The sequence below is a fragment of the Rattus rattus genome, chromosome 1 (genome assembly GCF_011064425.1).
Source record: "Rattus rattus isolate New Zealand chromosome 1, Rrattus_CSIRO_v1, whole genome shotgun sequence".
Classification (NCBI taxonomy): Eukaryota; Metazoa; Chordata; class Mammalia; order Rodentia; family Muridae; genus Rattus; species Rattus rattus.
The window spans coordinates 154,843,100-154,859,529 of record NC_046154.1 but is presented as its reverse complement, the minus strand read 5'-3'; the positions used below and the strand labels follow the sequence as shown (position 1 = coordinate 154,859,529).

The 16,430-nt window shown below is 55.3% G+C and overlaps 1 protein-coding gene across 3 annotated transcripts; it reads left to right on the top strand.

The window, feature by feature from the left end:
* Positions 1-513: 513 nt before the first annotated feature.
* Positions 514-15,717, top strand: Arhgap45 (Rho GTPase activating protein 45). Of its 3 annotated transcripts, none has more exons than XM_032908400.1 (23): positions 514-699; positions 1,552-1,876; positions 4,698-4,841; positions 4,933-5,017; positions 5,117-5,189; positions 5,402-5,468; positions 5,561-5,698; positions 5,791-5,855; positions 6,040-6,150; positions 6,238-6,318; positions 8,522-8,710; positions 9,339-9,476; positions 9,958-10,148; positions 10,235-10,359; positions 10,454-10,531; positions 10,622-10,726; positions 11,136-11,308; positions 11,643-11,831; positions 11,925-12,062; positions 12,734-12,960; positions 13,043-13,253; positions 13,995-14,082; positions 14,953-15,717. In XM_032908400.1, exons 1-23 carry the CDS (start codon positions 607-609, stop codon positions 15,267-15,269), a joined length of 3,351 nt encoding a protein of 1,116 aa, XP_032764291.1. In that variant the 5' UTR covers positions 514-606; the 3' UTR covers positions 15,270-15,717. The 3 variants fall into 3 exon arrangements, with proteins under 3 accessions (XP_032764291.1, XP_032764283.1, XP_032764300.1); XM_032908392.1 differs by lacking the exon at positions 514-699 and adding an exon at positions 712-884; XM_032908409.1 differs by lacking the exons at positions 514-699; positions 1,552-1,876 and adding an exon at positions 3,418-3,487.
* Positions 15,718-16,430: the final 713 nt, after the last annotated feature.

Below are 16,430 nucleotides of genomic sequence, written 5' to 3'. Positions count from 1 at the left end.
CCACCCAGGGCATGGCACCTTCGGGTCCTGTGGTCCCCAGTAGACCGCAGGGCTGGTGATTATAGGAAATGGGAGTCACCTGTGTGTGATGAGGGAGGGGGTCAGGGAGGTGTCTGTTGGATCTGCCTGTGAATCTCCCTCGCCCGGCCTCCTCTCGTGACTTGCATAGCGTATACATATGACACTGAGTCTCTTGAGTGTATGGTGTGTCCCAGCATGGGTCACATAATGCCTGAGTCAGGCGGCCACACATCCTCTGGACACAGACTGCAAGTGGAAGGTGGCCCGCTATGGGGAACCCGTGTCGGAGTTGGTGTGCAGAGTCCTGTAAGAGCTGACACCCGGGACAGTCACAGCTGGGGGCGGATCTGTGGTATCCCCTCCCTCCCTCCCGCTGCTGGGGGCCTTTTCCTGTGTAGGAGACTTACGCACCAATGAGGGCCGAGCCTGTCACGTGGGTCTGACAGCTGGGGAGGGGGTGGCCCTGAGCAATGTGGTCCAGAAACAGCCAGCACCAGGCGCTGCAGGACTGAGACCCCCCCCAAGTCCCCCACCCCTGCCGCTGCCTGTCTGTCCTCACCCAGAGCCACTGGGGCTGGCTCCACCATGTTCTCTCGGAAGAAGCGAGAACTTATGAAAACTCCCTCTATTTCCAAAAAGAACCGCGCGGGGAGCCCCAACCCGCAGTCCTCCTCAGGGGTGAGTGGGGCACAGAACGGGTGGGGACCCAGGATGACAACCACAGCCTGTGGCCACTGATGGGCACAGGGACCACTTACAGCACCATGCTGGGCCCAAGGTGGGGGACCCGGGCCAGCTATTGTCCTCAGCAGGCAGAATGGCCGGCAACAAGGAGCGGTCTGAACCTGGGAGTCCGCCTTACGGTAGGTAGGGATGTCCTTGGGTGGCCACCAAGTCACCCATCTTTATGAGGGATGTCCCCGTCATGTGCCAATGGAGGTTGTGGGTAGAGGGCAGAACTGGTGCTGGAGTCTAGTGACTAGACTGTAAAACGGGGTTTGGACAATGTTAGGGTTCCGGAAACCAATGGGGAAATGGCGTTGAACTGGGGTTCAGGTGTGCAGGGCAGATCGGGTGGGGTCTCTGAGTTTCCCCAGGACCTGAGGCTGCCTGCTTAGCTTTGGGGGAATTTATGGAGTTTAGGGGTCTGGGATACCCTGGGACTCAGGAGTGGATGACCATCTCCTCAGGTCACAGAACTTACCCATTTTTTATAAAGTGGACACCCGTGGAGGTGTCTGTAGTGGCTAAAGGGCTAGAGATCCACGAGGGTCCTCCCCACCCCCACCAGGAAGTGGGGTGCCCCCTCCCTCCTGTGCCCCACAGGCCCCGCCCCTGGCTGTGGTTTGGGTAGGGACGGTTGTTTGTGAAAGCTAAAGACAGGAGGATGTTGGGTAACAGGTGGGGGGGCGGTTTACAATTCTCTCCTCCCACAACCTCTGACCCCCACCCGTGAGGAATTCCTGGGAAAACTGAGGCAGTGTTTAGGATGGAGGATCCCCTTGACTCCTCTTTCCTACTCCCTCCTAGGAGCTGCCTCGGAAAGACTGTACAGAAACTCCTAGCCTGGAGCCACCAGCCATGTCCCTGTCCACGGTGGCCAAAGGCACAGGAACACTCAAAAGGCCCACCAGCCTGAGCCGCCATGCCAGCGCTGCAGGCTTCCCACTCTCGGGCACTGCCACCCGGACCCTGGGCCGTGGATATCGCAGCCCCCTCTCTGCTGCCAGCCCCGCAGAGCTACCCACTGAGGGACCTTTCCCTGAGGGCGTAGAAGACATCTCAACCCTGCTGGCTGATGTTGCCCGATTTGCTGAGGGCTTGGAGAAGCTCAAGGAGTTTGTGCTTCGGGATGGTGAGAATCTCCCAGAGCAGCATCCTCAAAACAGGAGGGGGAGGGCGGGAAGGTGGGGCAAGCCTTTCATCCCAGCACTTAGGCAAGAGGATCTCCGTGAGTTCTAGGACAGCATGGTCTGCACTTGAGTCCCATCCTGGTCAGCCAGAATCACAGTGAGCTCCTGACTCAGAAAAAAAAGAAAAAACAAAAGGGAGAGAGAGAGAGAGAGAGAGAGAGAGAGAGAGAGAGAGAGAGAGAGAGAGAAGAGAAGAAAAGAAAAAGGGGCACGAGGAGGCTTCAAATAAGATGCAAGGAAGTGCATACGTCACTAAGGTTCTGAAGGATGTGTAGGAGTTTGATGACGCCCTGCCCTACAGGGGCAATGTCTTAGGCATTTGCTCGGATACATAGACATTCAGATTGTATCTAAGGAGCATTGTGTGAGGACAGATGGCTGCAGAGGCTGAAGGACCCTGGCGGCAGTACTGGGGTTACTGGGGAACACAGAAGGTGTTAAAACAGAGGACATAGGGGAGGTACTGGAAGCGAGTGGCCCACGGCATATTGGTTCCGTTTTCTCCTGCACGCGGTTGCTGATGGCTCCGTCCGTTTCCTCCAATGTTATTTTCACCTCCTTCCTGTTTGTCTCTGGCAGCTCGGCAAGATGGGTAGGGCACAGCCTCACCCCCCCCTTACCCCCCTGGCTGCTCCCCGGAAACCGCATGTCAGAGCTGTGCCCAGCGCTCAGAGCTCCGGTTCTCTCAGCCACCCCATCCCACAGATACACGGAGATACAGGGAGATTGAGGCCTGGGTGAACCTCACCCAGGAGCCTAAGCAGGCTGCTCTCTCCTGGAGAGGATGAGAGACCCTGGGTTTATCTGCTCTCCAGGGCGGGAGGAGGCTGAGTTTGCTTTTCTGGGGAAACTTTAATCTCCAGCCTTTATTTTCCCAGGCATCCTTGGAGGCCTTGTCTGCGTGTGCGGGGTCATGCTAACTGTGACCCCCCCCCCAAGCCTGTTCAGGGCATGGGCAAGCGCCCCGGGTGCACCAGCCTCTGGGCCTGGGGTTTTCTTTTTTTCTTCTTTTTTTTTTTTTTTCCGGAGCTGGGGACCGAACCCAGGGCCTTGCGCTCGCTAGGCAAGCGCTCTACTGCTGAGCTAAATCCCCAACCCCGGCCTGGGGTTTTCTAAACAGGACAAGAACAGGGTCCCTAGAGAGTCCGGGTGCATTTAAGGCTGCAGCTGGGGGTGGACACAGCAGGGTTCTCAAGGCCCTTTCTCTGGAGTCTTCTGCCCTGCGCGTCCAACTCCCAGCCTCAGTTTACCTGCAAACCCCACCCTCGCACCCAGTCAAATTCCTCCTCTGTGGTTAGGAAACGACCCTTGAGCTGGCCTATGGTGATATGGGGGGGTGGGGTTGTTCCCAGAGAGAGGCGGGGCCTAATGACCGGCCTAAGCCGGTTTGGCTGTTGGCTATCCCCTAAGAACGCCAGGCACTGAGGACCCAGGTCCCTTGACCACGGTACTAGCTGTCCGTACTTCCATACATCCCTGAGCAATGTGTGTCTGTGGGATGCTGCACCCAGCGCTGGACCGCGACCCCCAGCGCTGCCAGACTCGGGCCCCAGGTGAGAGGACAGTGCAGGGTGCGGGTCCCCCACTCAAGGCCCGGAGCCAGCACACGTGGCCTGTTCAGGACTTTTGCACAGTCCCAGGATGCCCAGGAGTTCTGCACTCCTCTTGGCTGAATCCAAGTATCACCAAGCCTTGAGGGTGGTCCATGTGAGGGGCTGCAGGTCCCCCCAGCTGCCCAAAGGGTATGCGGCCTGGAATACCCCACGAGGGGGCGCGACTTCCCAGCAAGCATCCTGGGATTCCTGAAGCCAAGTTAGCCTCCCAGACGTGGGTGGGCTCAGGTTCTGACCGCACAGAGGGAATGGCCTCCGGGGTGATATTTCCCTGGAGCCTCGGTGTCTGCAGAGAGCCATGGAACGTTTTCAGATTCTCGGTCTTGAGGCGCTCTGGTCTTCTATGTCCTGTCAAGGTCTTGCACTTACCTGCACTGTGCAGGGGTGGGGAAACAAACAGGCAAAACCTCCATCTTCTAACTGAGAACATTTGAGGATGGAGGACTGTGATGTGACAGGCTGTCTTCCTAGCGTTCCGGAGGCAGAGGCAGAGGCAGAGGCAGGAGGCTGGCCTGAACTGCACAGGGACATTAAGTCTGGTTCTGCATCTAGATCTGACTTGGCTCTGATGCTCTCCATGGCTTCCTATTGATCAGAGGTATAAAAGCACAAAGCCTGGCAGAGTTCTCCCAAGAGAAGCCGTGTGACCCCACTAAGAAGTGGCCTTCTGGGGCTGGAGAGATGGCTCAGTGGTTAAGAGCACTGACTGCTCTTCCAGAGGTCCTGAGTTCAAATCCCAGCAACCGCATGGTGGCTAACAACCATCTGCAATGGGATCCGATGCCCTCTTCTGGTGTGTCTGAAAACAGCGACAGTGTACTCATATGTGTAAACTAAATAAAAAAATTCTTTAAAAAAAAAAAGGGGGTTGGGGATTTAGCTCAGTGGTAGAGCGCTTGCCTAGGAAGCACAAGGCCCTGGGTTTGGTCCCCAGCACCAAAAAAAAGAACCAAAAAAAAAAAAAAAAAGCTTTAAAAAAAAAAAAAAAAAGTTGCCTTCTGTCACTCTTCGCATCTGCAGGACCAGTGGGATGGTTGATGCTTCCTCGCTCCCGTCCACCCCTGCCTCAGTTTCCCCATCTGACCTCTGGGAAGCTGAAAAGAGTGGGGCCAGCCTCTTCCTTCTCACCCATGCTAACTCTGCCCAGCAGATCTCCTTGAGGCCCGCCGACCGCTGGCTCACGAATGCCTGGGTGAAGCTCTGCGAGTCATGCGTCAGGTCATCTCCAAATACCCACTTCTGAACACCGTGGAGACACTCACAGCTGCTGGTACACTCATTGCCAAGGTCAAAGGTCAGTGCAGTGAGACCGAGGGGCAGTTGGGCGGGGTGTGAAGGATGCCTAGGAATTTGACAAACATGCTCCGGCCTCCTCTGCCTCTCAGCCTTTCATTATGAATGCAACAATGAATCAGATAAGAGGGAGTTTGAGAAGGCGCTGGAGACCATTGCTGTGTCCTTCAGCTGCACGTGAGCTCGGGGGTGGGGGGGTGGGGGGCCACAGGGGCAGAGTGGAGTTGGGGAGTGTGGCTGAAGTGGACCTCTGGAGTGACTCCCCTGGCCTTGTAGTGTGTCGGAGTTCCTTTTGGGTGAAGTGGACAGCAGTACTCTCCTGGCTGTGCCTCCGGGGGACCCCAGCCAGGTGAGCAGCCAGGGGCTCACATCCAGATCAAGGTGTTTATGGGAGGGAGTGGCCATCTCCGGCAGGGTGGGCCCCTGGTCTCCCCTGGTCTCCCCTGGTTGACTCTTATCTCCTGGGCTGTGTGGGCCTCTATGAGGAGCCGTGGAGGGTGTTAGAGCTAAGAAGGGGCAGGGCAGAGGTGCAGCCTGACCAGACAGTTATTCCTCACGCAGTCGGTGGAGAACCTTTATGGGTCAGGCAGTGAGGGGCCCCCACACAGCGTGGAGGACTGTGAAGAAGGTGAGTGTCTCTGGGGATTGGGGCTGGGTAGGCAGGAGGTGGCAGGGACCATGAGAGGTGTGGACATCAGAACTGAGCACTGGCTCCCGTAGGTTGCCTGCCCCCCGAGGAGGTGGACATGCTTCTCCAGCGCTGCGAGGGAGGTGTGGACGCTGCGCTGCAGTATGCAAAAGACATGGCCAGGTACATGAAGGACCTCATCGGCTACCTGGAGAAGAGGACCACCCTGGGTGAGAGACGAGAGACACCCACCTGGGGCAGGGTGTGGGGGTCTAGGGAAGGCCGTTTCCGACACCTCACTTTGCACCCCATTCTCTGGTAGAGATGGAATTCGCCAAAGGGCTGCAGAAGGTCGTCCATAACTGCAGACAGAACGTCACGCATGCGGTGGGTTGGGCTAAATGGGTGTGGGAAGAGGGACACAGGTGTGGCCGCTCCTACTCCTTCCAAGGGCTTCCGTTGGATGACATGCCGTGCCTACCTGTTGCTAAGAGTGGCTGCAGGAACAGAGGGCTCGGGGTGCTGGGACACCTCGGTCCTCATCCTTGTGACCAGCCATCTTGCCCTACAGCCCCACATGCCTCTCTTATCCATCTACTCACTGGCCCTGGAACAAGATCTGGAGTTTGGCCACGGCATGGTGCAGGCAGTGGGCACGCTGCAGACCCAGACCTTCATGCAGGTGGGCTGCGCCCGAGGTGAGGTGGCCTGCTGGCTGGGGACACCTCTGTCCAGCTCGGCACTCACGGTCTGCCCCTGCCTCCCTTAGCCCCTGACCCTGCGGCGGTTGGAGCATGAGAGACGAAGGAAGGAGATCAAAGAATCCTGGCATCGTGCACAGAGGAAGCTGGTAGGGGTGGCAGGGGTGCAGCCAGTGCCCCTACATTGGTCGCTGCAGGTTCCCTGCGCTTGCAAAGAGTAGTCGTTGCTGAGAAGCTCCAGCCTCAGCAGGGCACTCAAGAGCCCCACGCTTGAGCTGTTGAGAAAATCTGGAGAGAAACTGAGTGCAGTGTGAGCCTCGGTGTATACTCCATGTACACCGCTGGTCTCAGTTTTTTTTTCTTTTGGGCCTTCTAAAGGCATGGAGGTGGCCTGGGGGACATGCCTCAGTGGGTAAAGCACCTGTCAGGAGAACATGGAGCTCTGAGCCACGTGGCCAGCATCCCCATAAAACCAGGCGTAGCAATCCCACACCTGTAACCCCAGCACCCAACCCTGATGGGATGGGTGGTTCTCGGGGCTCAGTGGCCAGAAAGCCTAACACAGACAGACAGACAGACAGACAGTGTCCAGCCTCGCAGCTCCTCCACATTTACTTCTCAGCCATTGCTCTAGCAGCCACTGATAACAAGCCCGTGCCCCACGCCTGTCTCTGATTGGGGTTCCAAAGTGAATGGGTGATTGGGGGTGTGCACCCTGCTTTCCTCCTAGTGCTAGCCCCACTTCTCCATTTCTGTGAATCCTCTGTCTATGTCCTTTGCTTAAAGTGGATTACACGGGGGATTGTTATTGATTCCCCAGAGCTCTGTACATATTGTGGAATACAAACTGCAGTACTCTTGGGAGTCCCGCTCCCAAATTCCATCACTTGATATTTTAATTGTAATAATTTGACATTTTAAAAAAAAGCTATCAAGACAGGCTGATGGGAATGAGTTTAATTTTATCACTGGGAGGCAGAGGCAGAGGCAGGCAGATCTCTGGGAGTTCAAGGCCAACCTGGGCTACATAGTGAGCTCAGGACAGCCAGAGCTGTGTAGAAAGACCCTGTCTTTAAAAGAGAAAGGAAGGAGGGGTTGGGTGTTTAGCTCAGCGGTAGAGCGCTTGCAACAAAAAACAAACAAAAAAAACCACAAAAGATCAAAAAAAGAAAAAAAAAAAAAAAAAAGAGAGAGAAAGGAAGAAAGAAAGAAAGGAAGGAAGGAAGAAATCTACTAGAGGCTAGTAGATTTTTCAGATATTTAAATTTGTTTTTCAGTGTTTTGTTTAGTGGGGTGGGTGGATATGGAAATACCACAGCGATCATCTGGAGGTTAGAGAACCGGTGGGCATGCGTTCTCTCCTTCCACCTGCGTGTGCAGGGATTGGCTTGAGTTCCTTAGGGTTGGGGGCAAGCGCCTTTACCTGCTTTACAGTGGTTCTCAACCTTCCTAATGCTGTGACCGTGTAATACAGTTCCTCAGACTGTGGTGACCCACAAGCACAAAGTTGTTTTTGTTGTTGCTGCATAACTGACTTCGCGACTGTCGTGAGTCCTGATGTGAGCATCTGACGTGCAGCTCCCTGACCTGAAGGGCTCCTGACCCACAGGCTGGGCCGTCTTATCAGCAGACTCTTGCTTTGCTCTGAGGATTTTTGTTCTGTCTGTCTGTCTATCCATCCATCCATCCATCCATCCATCCATCCATCCATCCATCTGTATTTTGTTTTTTTTGTTTTTTGTTTTTTTTTCGTGGCAGTGTCTCTGTAGCCTTGGCTGTCCTGAAACTTGATCTGTAGACCAGGCTGGCCTTGAACTCACAGAGATCTGCCTGCCTCTGCCTTCGAGTGCTGGGATTAAAGGCGTGCACCACTGCCTGGCTTGAGGTTTATTTATTTTTTAGTTTGGGAGTGAATCCAGGGTTAATGTGAGCTCTCCCTCTGAGACCTTGGAGTCTCACCTAGAATCCCTGGCTTTCATGTCTAGGTTTTTGACTTTCAGACTGTGGGGTGTGGTTCCCCCACCCAGACCCATTACTTTGTGACTCAGTGCTTCCTGTCGGCCCTGGGCCAGGCTTCCTGCCTGGGCGCTCGTTTTTTTTCATCTGTAAGACAGGAAGTGAAACTCCCTGAGACCTGGAGTGGGGAGCAGGGAGATGTGTTTCAGTTTGTGTTTTTGACCAGCTCTGAGCCATGTCTCAGTTTCCCTGTGGGGTCCCACTGCACATGCTCCCAAGTGTCTGCTCTCAATGGTCCCCTGCTGGCTGGCTGGGAATGTGGGGTCCTTGCTGGTGAGAAGGGAGGGAGGGCAGAGCCAGGGTGAGGCAGAGGCTGGATCCTCTCTCCTCTCACAGCAAGAGGCAGAGGCCAACCTGCGGAAGGCTAAACAGGGCTACAAACAACGCTGTGAAGACCACGACAAGGCCCGGCTCCAGGTGGCCAAGGCTGAGGAGGAACAACAGGGCACAGGGCCAGGAGCAGGGACTGCAGCCTCCAAGGCCCTGGACAAGAGGCGGAGGCTGGAGGAAGAGGCCAAAAACAAGGTGCATTAGCTGGAGGGGCCCCAAGGACTCCTGGAAACGTGTTTCCAGGGGACATGTGTGTAGTTGCCACCTCCAGGCCTGTGTCACCTCCACCACCTATGCCAGATCCCCTTTGCTGTTTCTTTAATTTTTGGCTGTACTAAGAGCGGATCTCTAGGTCTTTCTCCATACAGCCCTTAAGAACAAGGGCTCCACCCTGACCACGCCCCCAACCCCTCACTGGTGGATTCCAGCAGAGTCTACCCTGGCCACGCCCCCAATCCCTCACTGGGGGATTCTAGGTAGATGCTCCACTCCTGACCACGCCCCCAACCTCTCACTGGGGGATTCCAGGAGAGTCCACCCTGGCCACACCTCCAGTCCCTCAATGGGGGATTCTAGGTAGATGCTCCACTCCTGACCACGCCCCCAGCCCCCTCAGTGGGGGATTCTAGGAAGGGCTCTACTTCTGAGCCTTACCCTTGGCCCACTTCTTATACTTTATCTAGAGATAATCTGCCTAAATTTCCCAGGCTTTTGCTCAGGGTCTCTAGTTACTGTGGTGACAGTTCTGCCCACCATAATGGTCTCTCCTGGACTTCTATGTCAATACGGTCAACTGACCCTTTCCCCTAACCCAATGCTTTAGGCCGAGGAGGCCATGGCCACTTACCGCACATGCGTGGCAGATGCAAAGACACAGAAGCAAGAGCTGGAGGACACAAAGGTGACTGCGCTGCGACAGATCCAGGAGGTCATCAGACAGAGTGATCAGACCATTAAGTCGGTGTGTGGTGGGCACTGGGTGGGCTGAACTTGAAGAGGTGGGGGCAGTGAGCGGGATTTGGTGTACTTGCTAAAGGGGTGGGGCATAATGTGTGGCGGGCACGCGTCAGGGTTTGGTATGGCACAGTGATTCTAGTGGCATAGAACGGTGGGTAGGTGGAGTGGGGCAGGAAAGACCCTTCCACAGCAGCAGAGGTCACAGGGAGGGACTGATCTGGTCTGTTACAAGCTGGATAATGCATCAGGGGTCCCAGCAAGGGTAGGGTGGCCACGGGAGAGTGTCCTGGGGCTGAATGCTAGACAGGGCGAGCTGTGCAAGCAGCAGGGATTGAAGGAGCAGGGGTGGGGCTTTGGGCAGAACTAGGAGTGGAGCGTGATTAGGGCAGAACTATTGGGACAGGGTTCTGGACTGTGGGAGGGGCTTGTTGATGTGGGTGTGGTTGAAGGCGTGACCCAGCCCTTGACTAGCTCGTCTCCTATAGGCCACCATCTCCTACTACCAGCTGATGCACATGCAGACAGCGCCGCTGCCTGTGAACTTCCAGATGCTGTGCGAGAGCAGCAAACTATATGACCCGGGCCAACAGTACGCATCTCACGTGCGTCAGCTGCAGCGAGGCGAGGAGCCGGATGTGCGCTACGACTTTGAGCCTTATGTCTCCACCAATGCCTGGTACCTTCGCCCTGTGTGGCCACGTGCTTCCAGTGGGAGTGTGGGTGGTAGAACTGAGGGGACCTCTTACTGACGCCTGTCACCAGGTCCCCAATCATGCGAACACGGAAGGGCAGCTTCAATCCTGGTGACGCTTCAGGACCCGAAGCTGCCGGCAGTCCCCCGGAGGAAGGTGGCACGTCTGAGGGGGCTCCCAACAAGGACCACAGGGGTGAGCGTGTGCAAGCACACAACAGATGCTGCATTCTGACAGCCCCTGCTTCCCGCTGTGGGGACACGCTTTCTTTATCTCTCTCATCCTGCAGGGGGACGAGGTCATCAGGTACATAAGTCCTGGCCTATCTCCATATCAGACACCGAAGTCAGCCTGGACGTCAGCTCAGGTGAAGTGGCACCTGGGTGCGTGTCACACAGGGAAGTCCCAGGCAGGGCCAGCTTGGCTCCAGTGTTTCACAACCCCGTTTTCTGTTTAGGGGACTTGAAGAAGTTCGATCGAACCTCGTCCAGCGGGACCATGTCATCCAATGAGGAGCTGGTAGATCAGGAAGCTGGCTTGGTCGCCTCCGCTTTTGATTCAGGTGAGGAGCCCCCATTGAGTCCTGACCATGGAGGAATTTTTATTTTTTTTCTTTTTTCTTTTTTTCGGAGCTGGGGACAGAACCCAGGGCCTTGCACTTTCTAGGCAAGCGCTCTCCCACTGAGCTAAATCCCCAACCCCGGAGTTTTTCTTTTTAAGATTTTATTTATTTTATATATATAAGTACACTGTCGCTGTCTTCAGGCACACCAGAAGAGGGCATCAGATCTCACTACAGATGGTTGTGAGCCACCATGTGGTCGCTGGGAATTGAACTCAGGACCTCTGGAAGAGCAGTTAGTGTTCTTAACCGCTGAGCCATCTCGCCAGCCTCCAGAGGAATTTAAACGTGATTTAACAAACCGGCCTCCAGCTGTCTCAGTGACACTGGCTTTTCATCCTGTCTGCAGCTGACCTCAATGGCATGGATCCCGAGTTACCTGTTGCCATGCCCAGTGGACCCTTCCGCCATGTGGGATTGTCCAAGGCAGCCCGCACACACCGACTTCGCAAGCTGCGAACGCCGGCCAAGTGCAGAGAGTGTAACAGCTACGTGTACTTCCAAGGGGCCGAATGTGAAGAGGTGTGTGGGTACCCTGATGTTGTCAAGGATCAGGACTGGGGTTCAGTGGATGGATCAGCGGCTGGCGGTGCAAGTGCAAAGCTCTAGGTTCTGGTTCCAGTATCAGGACTTCAGAGTCATCCTTGGCTACAGTGCAAGTCTAAGCCAACCTGGGCTACGTGAGACCCTGTCTCAGAAAGATCAAAATGGCCAGTGAAGGGCAGGGGAGGTTTCTGGTCTGACAAGGTACTCTGGGGCAGGGAGCCTCCAGGGCATAAGTCCCAGGATTGTGGAAGTGAGGCCTGGCATTTACAGTAGGTGTCTGGAAAAGTGACCTTTTTTTTTCATCTCTCAGTGCTGTCTGGCTTGTCATAAAAAGTGTTTGGAGACCCTGGCTATCCAGTGTGGTCACAAGAAGCTTCAGGGCCGCCTGCAGCTGTTTGGTCAAGACTTCAGCCAGGCAGCCCACAGCACCCCTGATGGGGTGCCCTTCATTATTAAAAAGTGTGTCTGTGAGATTGAGCGGCGGGCACTGCACACCAAGGTGAGGTCCTGGGACAGGAGGGGTTTAGCGGAGAACCCAGAGGACCTGGAGCTGGTTCAAGTCTAGGCTTGAGGGTAATTGTTGGCTCCCCAGGGGATCTACCGGGTCAACGGCGTGAAAACGCGTGTGGAGAAGCTGTGCCAGGCCTTTGAGAATGGCAAAGAGCTGGTAGAGTTGTCACAGGCCCCACCGCACGACATAAGCAATGTCCTGAAGCTGTACCTGCGGCAGGTGAGGTGGACCTGGGTGCACCTGGGTCAGTGGGAAGGGCGTGGCCACGGTGGAGCAGGGGCGGGGCATTAACATTGAGGGGAGGAGTCAGGCTGGATGGGCCCCTATTGTGAGTTTGCTAGAGACGGTGGGGGGGCAGGTGTGTGCATGGGGACAGGTGGCGCGGCATTGCAGATGGGCGAGAGTCACATTCTGTGCTGATAGGTGTGGCAAGAGCTGGGTGGGCGTAGCTATGGAGTCACAGTTTTCAGGAGCCTGGCAGGGTCATGGTGATGTGCTTGAGTCGCTCTGTATTGGTGGAGCGAAAACTAGGTTGGATCAGCCACTGGGCACGGCTAGGACTATGAAGGTCTGAGGCAGGGGTGGGGTGGACCCTAGCACGGTGGGCGTGGTCAGAGCTGGGCAGGAGCCAAGAGCAAGTTCTGAGCTGGTGGGCGTGCCTAGAGGTGGGTGGCAGGTACGGGATGGATGGGGAAGTGTTAGGTAGTACAGCTGGGTTCTTGCTGTGGTGGGCGTGGCTAAAGCTGATGGACCTGCTCCTAGCAGGTCTGAGGCCAGACTGGACTTAATGTGATGAACTTGACCAGAGTCTGACAGGGGGCGGGGCTTGTCCAGTACTTACTTTTGCTAGGCCAGGCCCTGTGATCTCTCTCTGAATGTGTCACCTGCAGCTGCCGGAGCCCCTCATCTCTTTTCGCTTCTACCATGAGCTGGTGGGATTAGCTAAGGACAGCCTAAAGGCAGAGGCCGAAGCCAAGGCAGCAAGCCGGGGCCGGCAGGACGGGTCCGAGAGTGAGGCTGCGACCTTGGCCATGGTGGGCCGCCTGCGAGAGCTCATGCGGGACCTGCCAGCCGAAAACCGGGCCACACTCTTATACCTGCTGAGGCACCTGCGAAGGTGAGGGCCCCTGAGCGGTGCAAGAGCTGACTGGGGACCCCTGGAGCCACACCCACCCACACCCATCTCTGCCTCTCCCCAGGATCGTGGAAATGGAGCAAGATAACAAGATGACCCCCGGGAACCTGGGCATCGTTTTCGGGCCCACACTGCTGCGGCCTCGGCCCACAGACGCCACCGTGTCCCTCTCTTCTCTGGTGGACTACCCCCACCAGGCCCGTGTCATTGAGACTCTGATTGTCCACTATGGCCTGGTCTTTGAGGAGGAGCCGGAAGAAGCACCTGGCAGCCAAGTAAGGGAGTGTTGGTGGATGGGACCCCTTAGGCTGTGGGGAAGTGACACCAAAAAATGCTCAGAGGGCTCTGGGTACATCTCAGTAGTAGAGCTGACTAGCGTCCAGGAAGCCCTGGTTCTGGTTCAATCCCCAGCACCAATAAGTCAGGTTGCTGTGTGGGCTTCTCATCCCAGCACTCAGAGGTGGAAGGAGGAGAACATGGGCTTCCAGGCCAGCATCAGCTACAGAGCAGGTTTGAAGCTAGCCTGGGCTACATGAGAACCTTATGTAGCTCTATCCAAAAGAGACGACAAAACAAAACATAAAAACACTTTTAACTCCAGCACTGCAGAGGCAGAGGCAGAGGCTCAACTCCGAACCAGACCACTCTGATAAACAGAGAGAGTTCCAGGCCAGCCAGGGGCTCCACAGGGAAACCCGGTCTCACAAAACCAACTCGTCAATAAGTCCACAGAGGGAAGGGGCAGGAGACGGTCAGGCTCAGCACCAAAGCCCGGGTTGCTGTCGCAGGTGACCTGGGTTCTCTCCTCAGCTCTCACACGTCAGCCTGTAATGTGACTAGTTTTGGTGGATCTCGCCTCCTTTCTTGGCCCTATGAGCAGAGAGCAGGCACACAGTACCCACAGGTCTGTGCAGGCGAAACACCAGACACATAAACTAGAAATAAAGATCACACGCGTAAAGGCCGGAGGTGGAGGTGGGCATGCTGGAGTGAGCCCACACTGTCTCCCAATCCAGGAGGGGGCGTCCGCCCAGTGTGCCCAGCTGGAGACTGCTGAGGGCATTGTCTTCCCCCAGCAGGAGGAGGCGGACGATGGAAACCGAGGTGAGTCGTGGGGCCCACAGCTCCTGGTCGGTGATCCAGGGTGGTCAGTCAGGCCATGAGACTGTTGTGATGGGCTCATGATAGCTCATGAACTGACTCTTCCTATACTGTGTCAGTGGCCACTCACCCCAGGGAGGGGACAGAGAGCAGAGAGGCCTTTGTAGACCCACAGCAAGGCCAGCGAGGGGATGGCACCAGAAAGAAAGGGCTGGGGTCAGCATTGGAGTCCTAGATGCCTTCGTCTTGGTCACAGGACACATTTCTCTGTGTTTGTGTGTGTGTGTATGAGTGTTTGTGTTTGTGAATGTGTGTCTGTGACAGTGTGTGTCTGTATCTGTGTGTCTGTATCTGTGTGTCTGTGTGTGTGTGTCTGTATCTGTGTGTCTGTGTGTGTGTGTCTGTCTGTGTGTGTGTTTATGAATCTGTGTATCTGTGTGTCTGTGAGTGTGTGTGTGTATCTGTGTGTCTGAGTGTGTGTGTCTATCTGTGTGTCTGTGTGTGTGTCTCTGTGTGTGTGTCTGTATCTGTGTGTCTGTGAGTGTGTGTGTGTCTGTGTCTGTGTTTATGAATCTGTGTATCTGTCTGTGAGAGTGTGTCTGTGAGTGTGTGTGTGTATCTGTGTGTCTGAGTGTGTGTGTCTATCTGTGTGTCTGTGTGTGTGTCTCTGTGTGTGTGTCTGTATCTGTGTGTCTGTGTGTCTGTGTCTGTGTTTATGAATCTGTGTATCTGTGTGTCTGTGAGTGTGTGTGTGTCTGTGTCTGTGTTTATGAATCTGTGTATCTGTGTGTCTGTGAGTGTGTCTGTGTTCGTATGTGTGTGTTTTTCACTTTTGTCTCCCCTCATCCCTCTGACACCTTCTCTCTGCCCCAGAATCCCAGGTGGCATCCAATGACTCAGACTCAGAGCTGGAAGAGGCTTCTGACCTCCTTTCGTCCTCGGACGCCAGCGCCCTGCACCGCCTCAGTTTCCTGGAGCAGACCGAGGCAGGCCTGGAGGAAGGTCCCCAGAGCCACAGTGGCAGCGAGGAACAGCTGGAGAGTGAGGATGCAGCCCCAGGCCATCAGCTGTGTTCCTTCAACACCAACCAGTCCAACAACACCACACAAGCCTCTCTGCCCACCATGCGACTCCGAGATGGGCAGATCACAGGTGGCAGCGGTCGGAAGCGGCAGCCACAGTTTGTCTGAGCTGGGTGGTGATGTTGGGGACCATTAGCTCACTGCCAGCTACTCTTAAGGGTCACTATGGGCCCTTGACTTGGGGGTTTTCTCACAATGCCGAGAAGCTTGAGGGAGCTCAGGGCACCCTGGCACCATGGACTCAGATGGATAGTGGTCCCAGGTGGACTTGCCTGGCCTTCGTGTGCCTGTGCCTGATGCAGCCGCCGAGTCCCATGATGCCCTCGTCTCTCCCACGGCCCCCATCAGTCTGGATGTGTCTGAGTAGGCACAGCACCAGGACAGGACGCTGTGTGGTGTGCAGTCCTGGCTCTGGCTTCAGGAATCTTGCAGGAGTCTGGGCATGGAGAGACAAGTGGGGGTACACAGTGGGTCTCTCCCAAGGAGCAGTGAAAGAGCTTTGCACGTGCACCCCCAATTTGCTTGAATAAACGTCACTGACTGGGCCACACCCCAATCCTGCTGCCTGCTTCTCCTTCAGGGTCTCCTTTCAGAGCTCCTTATGTGGATCAGGCTGGCCTTGAACTCCCAGAGATCTACCTCCTTCCTTGCTGGTGGGTGTGTGAGTCATGTCCATGCCGTGCCTGCAGAGGCGAGCAGCGGGCTCAGGTCCTGGACCTGTGCAAGAGCAGCCAGTGCTCTCGAGGGACTGGCCTATGCTTTACATATGTCTTCCTTGGTGCGGTTTCTGAGTCTGGTTCAAGCCAAGGCTTCAGAGGTGGCCCAGGCTGTGGGGACCACCCTGTGACAAGAACTCTGGGAAGTGGGCTGAAGAGATGGCTCAGCGGTTAAGAGCACCCGACTGCTCTTCCAGAGGTCATGAGTTCAATTCCCAGCAACCACATGGTGGCTCACAACCATCTATAAAGAGATCCGATGCCCTCTTCTGGTGTATCTGAAGACAGCTACAGTGTACTTATATATAATAAATAAATAAATCTTAAAAAAAAAAAAAAAAAAAAAAAAAGAACTCTGGGAAGTTATCAAGCCAGGCTGTCCTGAACACACACTGTGACCGTTTACTGTCACTCAGGGCAGAGCTACTCAGAAGAGTGTACGAGTATGGTTTCGCTTTGTTGGTTTTTTTTTTTTTTTTTTTTTTTAAACTTTTTCCCCTTTGAGATGGGATTTCAGAAGCTGGCCTCGAACTTGCTGTATGGCCAAAGACGA

Excerpts from the sequence above, each read along its gene's own strand:
- Arhgap45 (XM_032908392.1), top strand. The coding sequence starts at position 759 with ATGGGCACAGGGACCACTTACAGCACCATGCTGGGCCCAAGGTGGGGG. Across the intron at positions 6,319-8,521 it reads ATCGTGCACAGAGGAAGCTG|CAAGAGGCAGAGGCCAACCT; the intron begins GTAGGGGTGGCA and ends CTCCTCTCACAG. Across the intron at positions 10,360-10,453 it reads TCCCAACAAGGACCACAGGG|GGGGACGAGGTCATCAGGTA; the intron begins GTGAGCGTGTGC and ends CTCATCCTGCAG.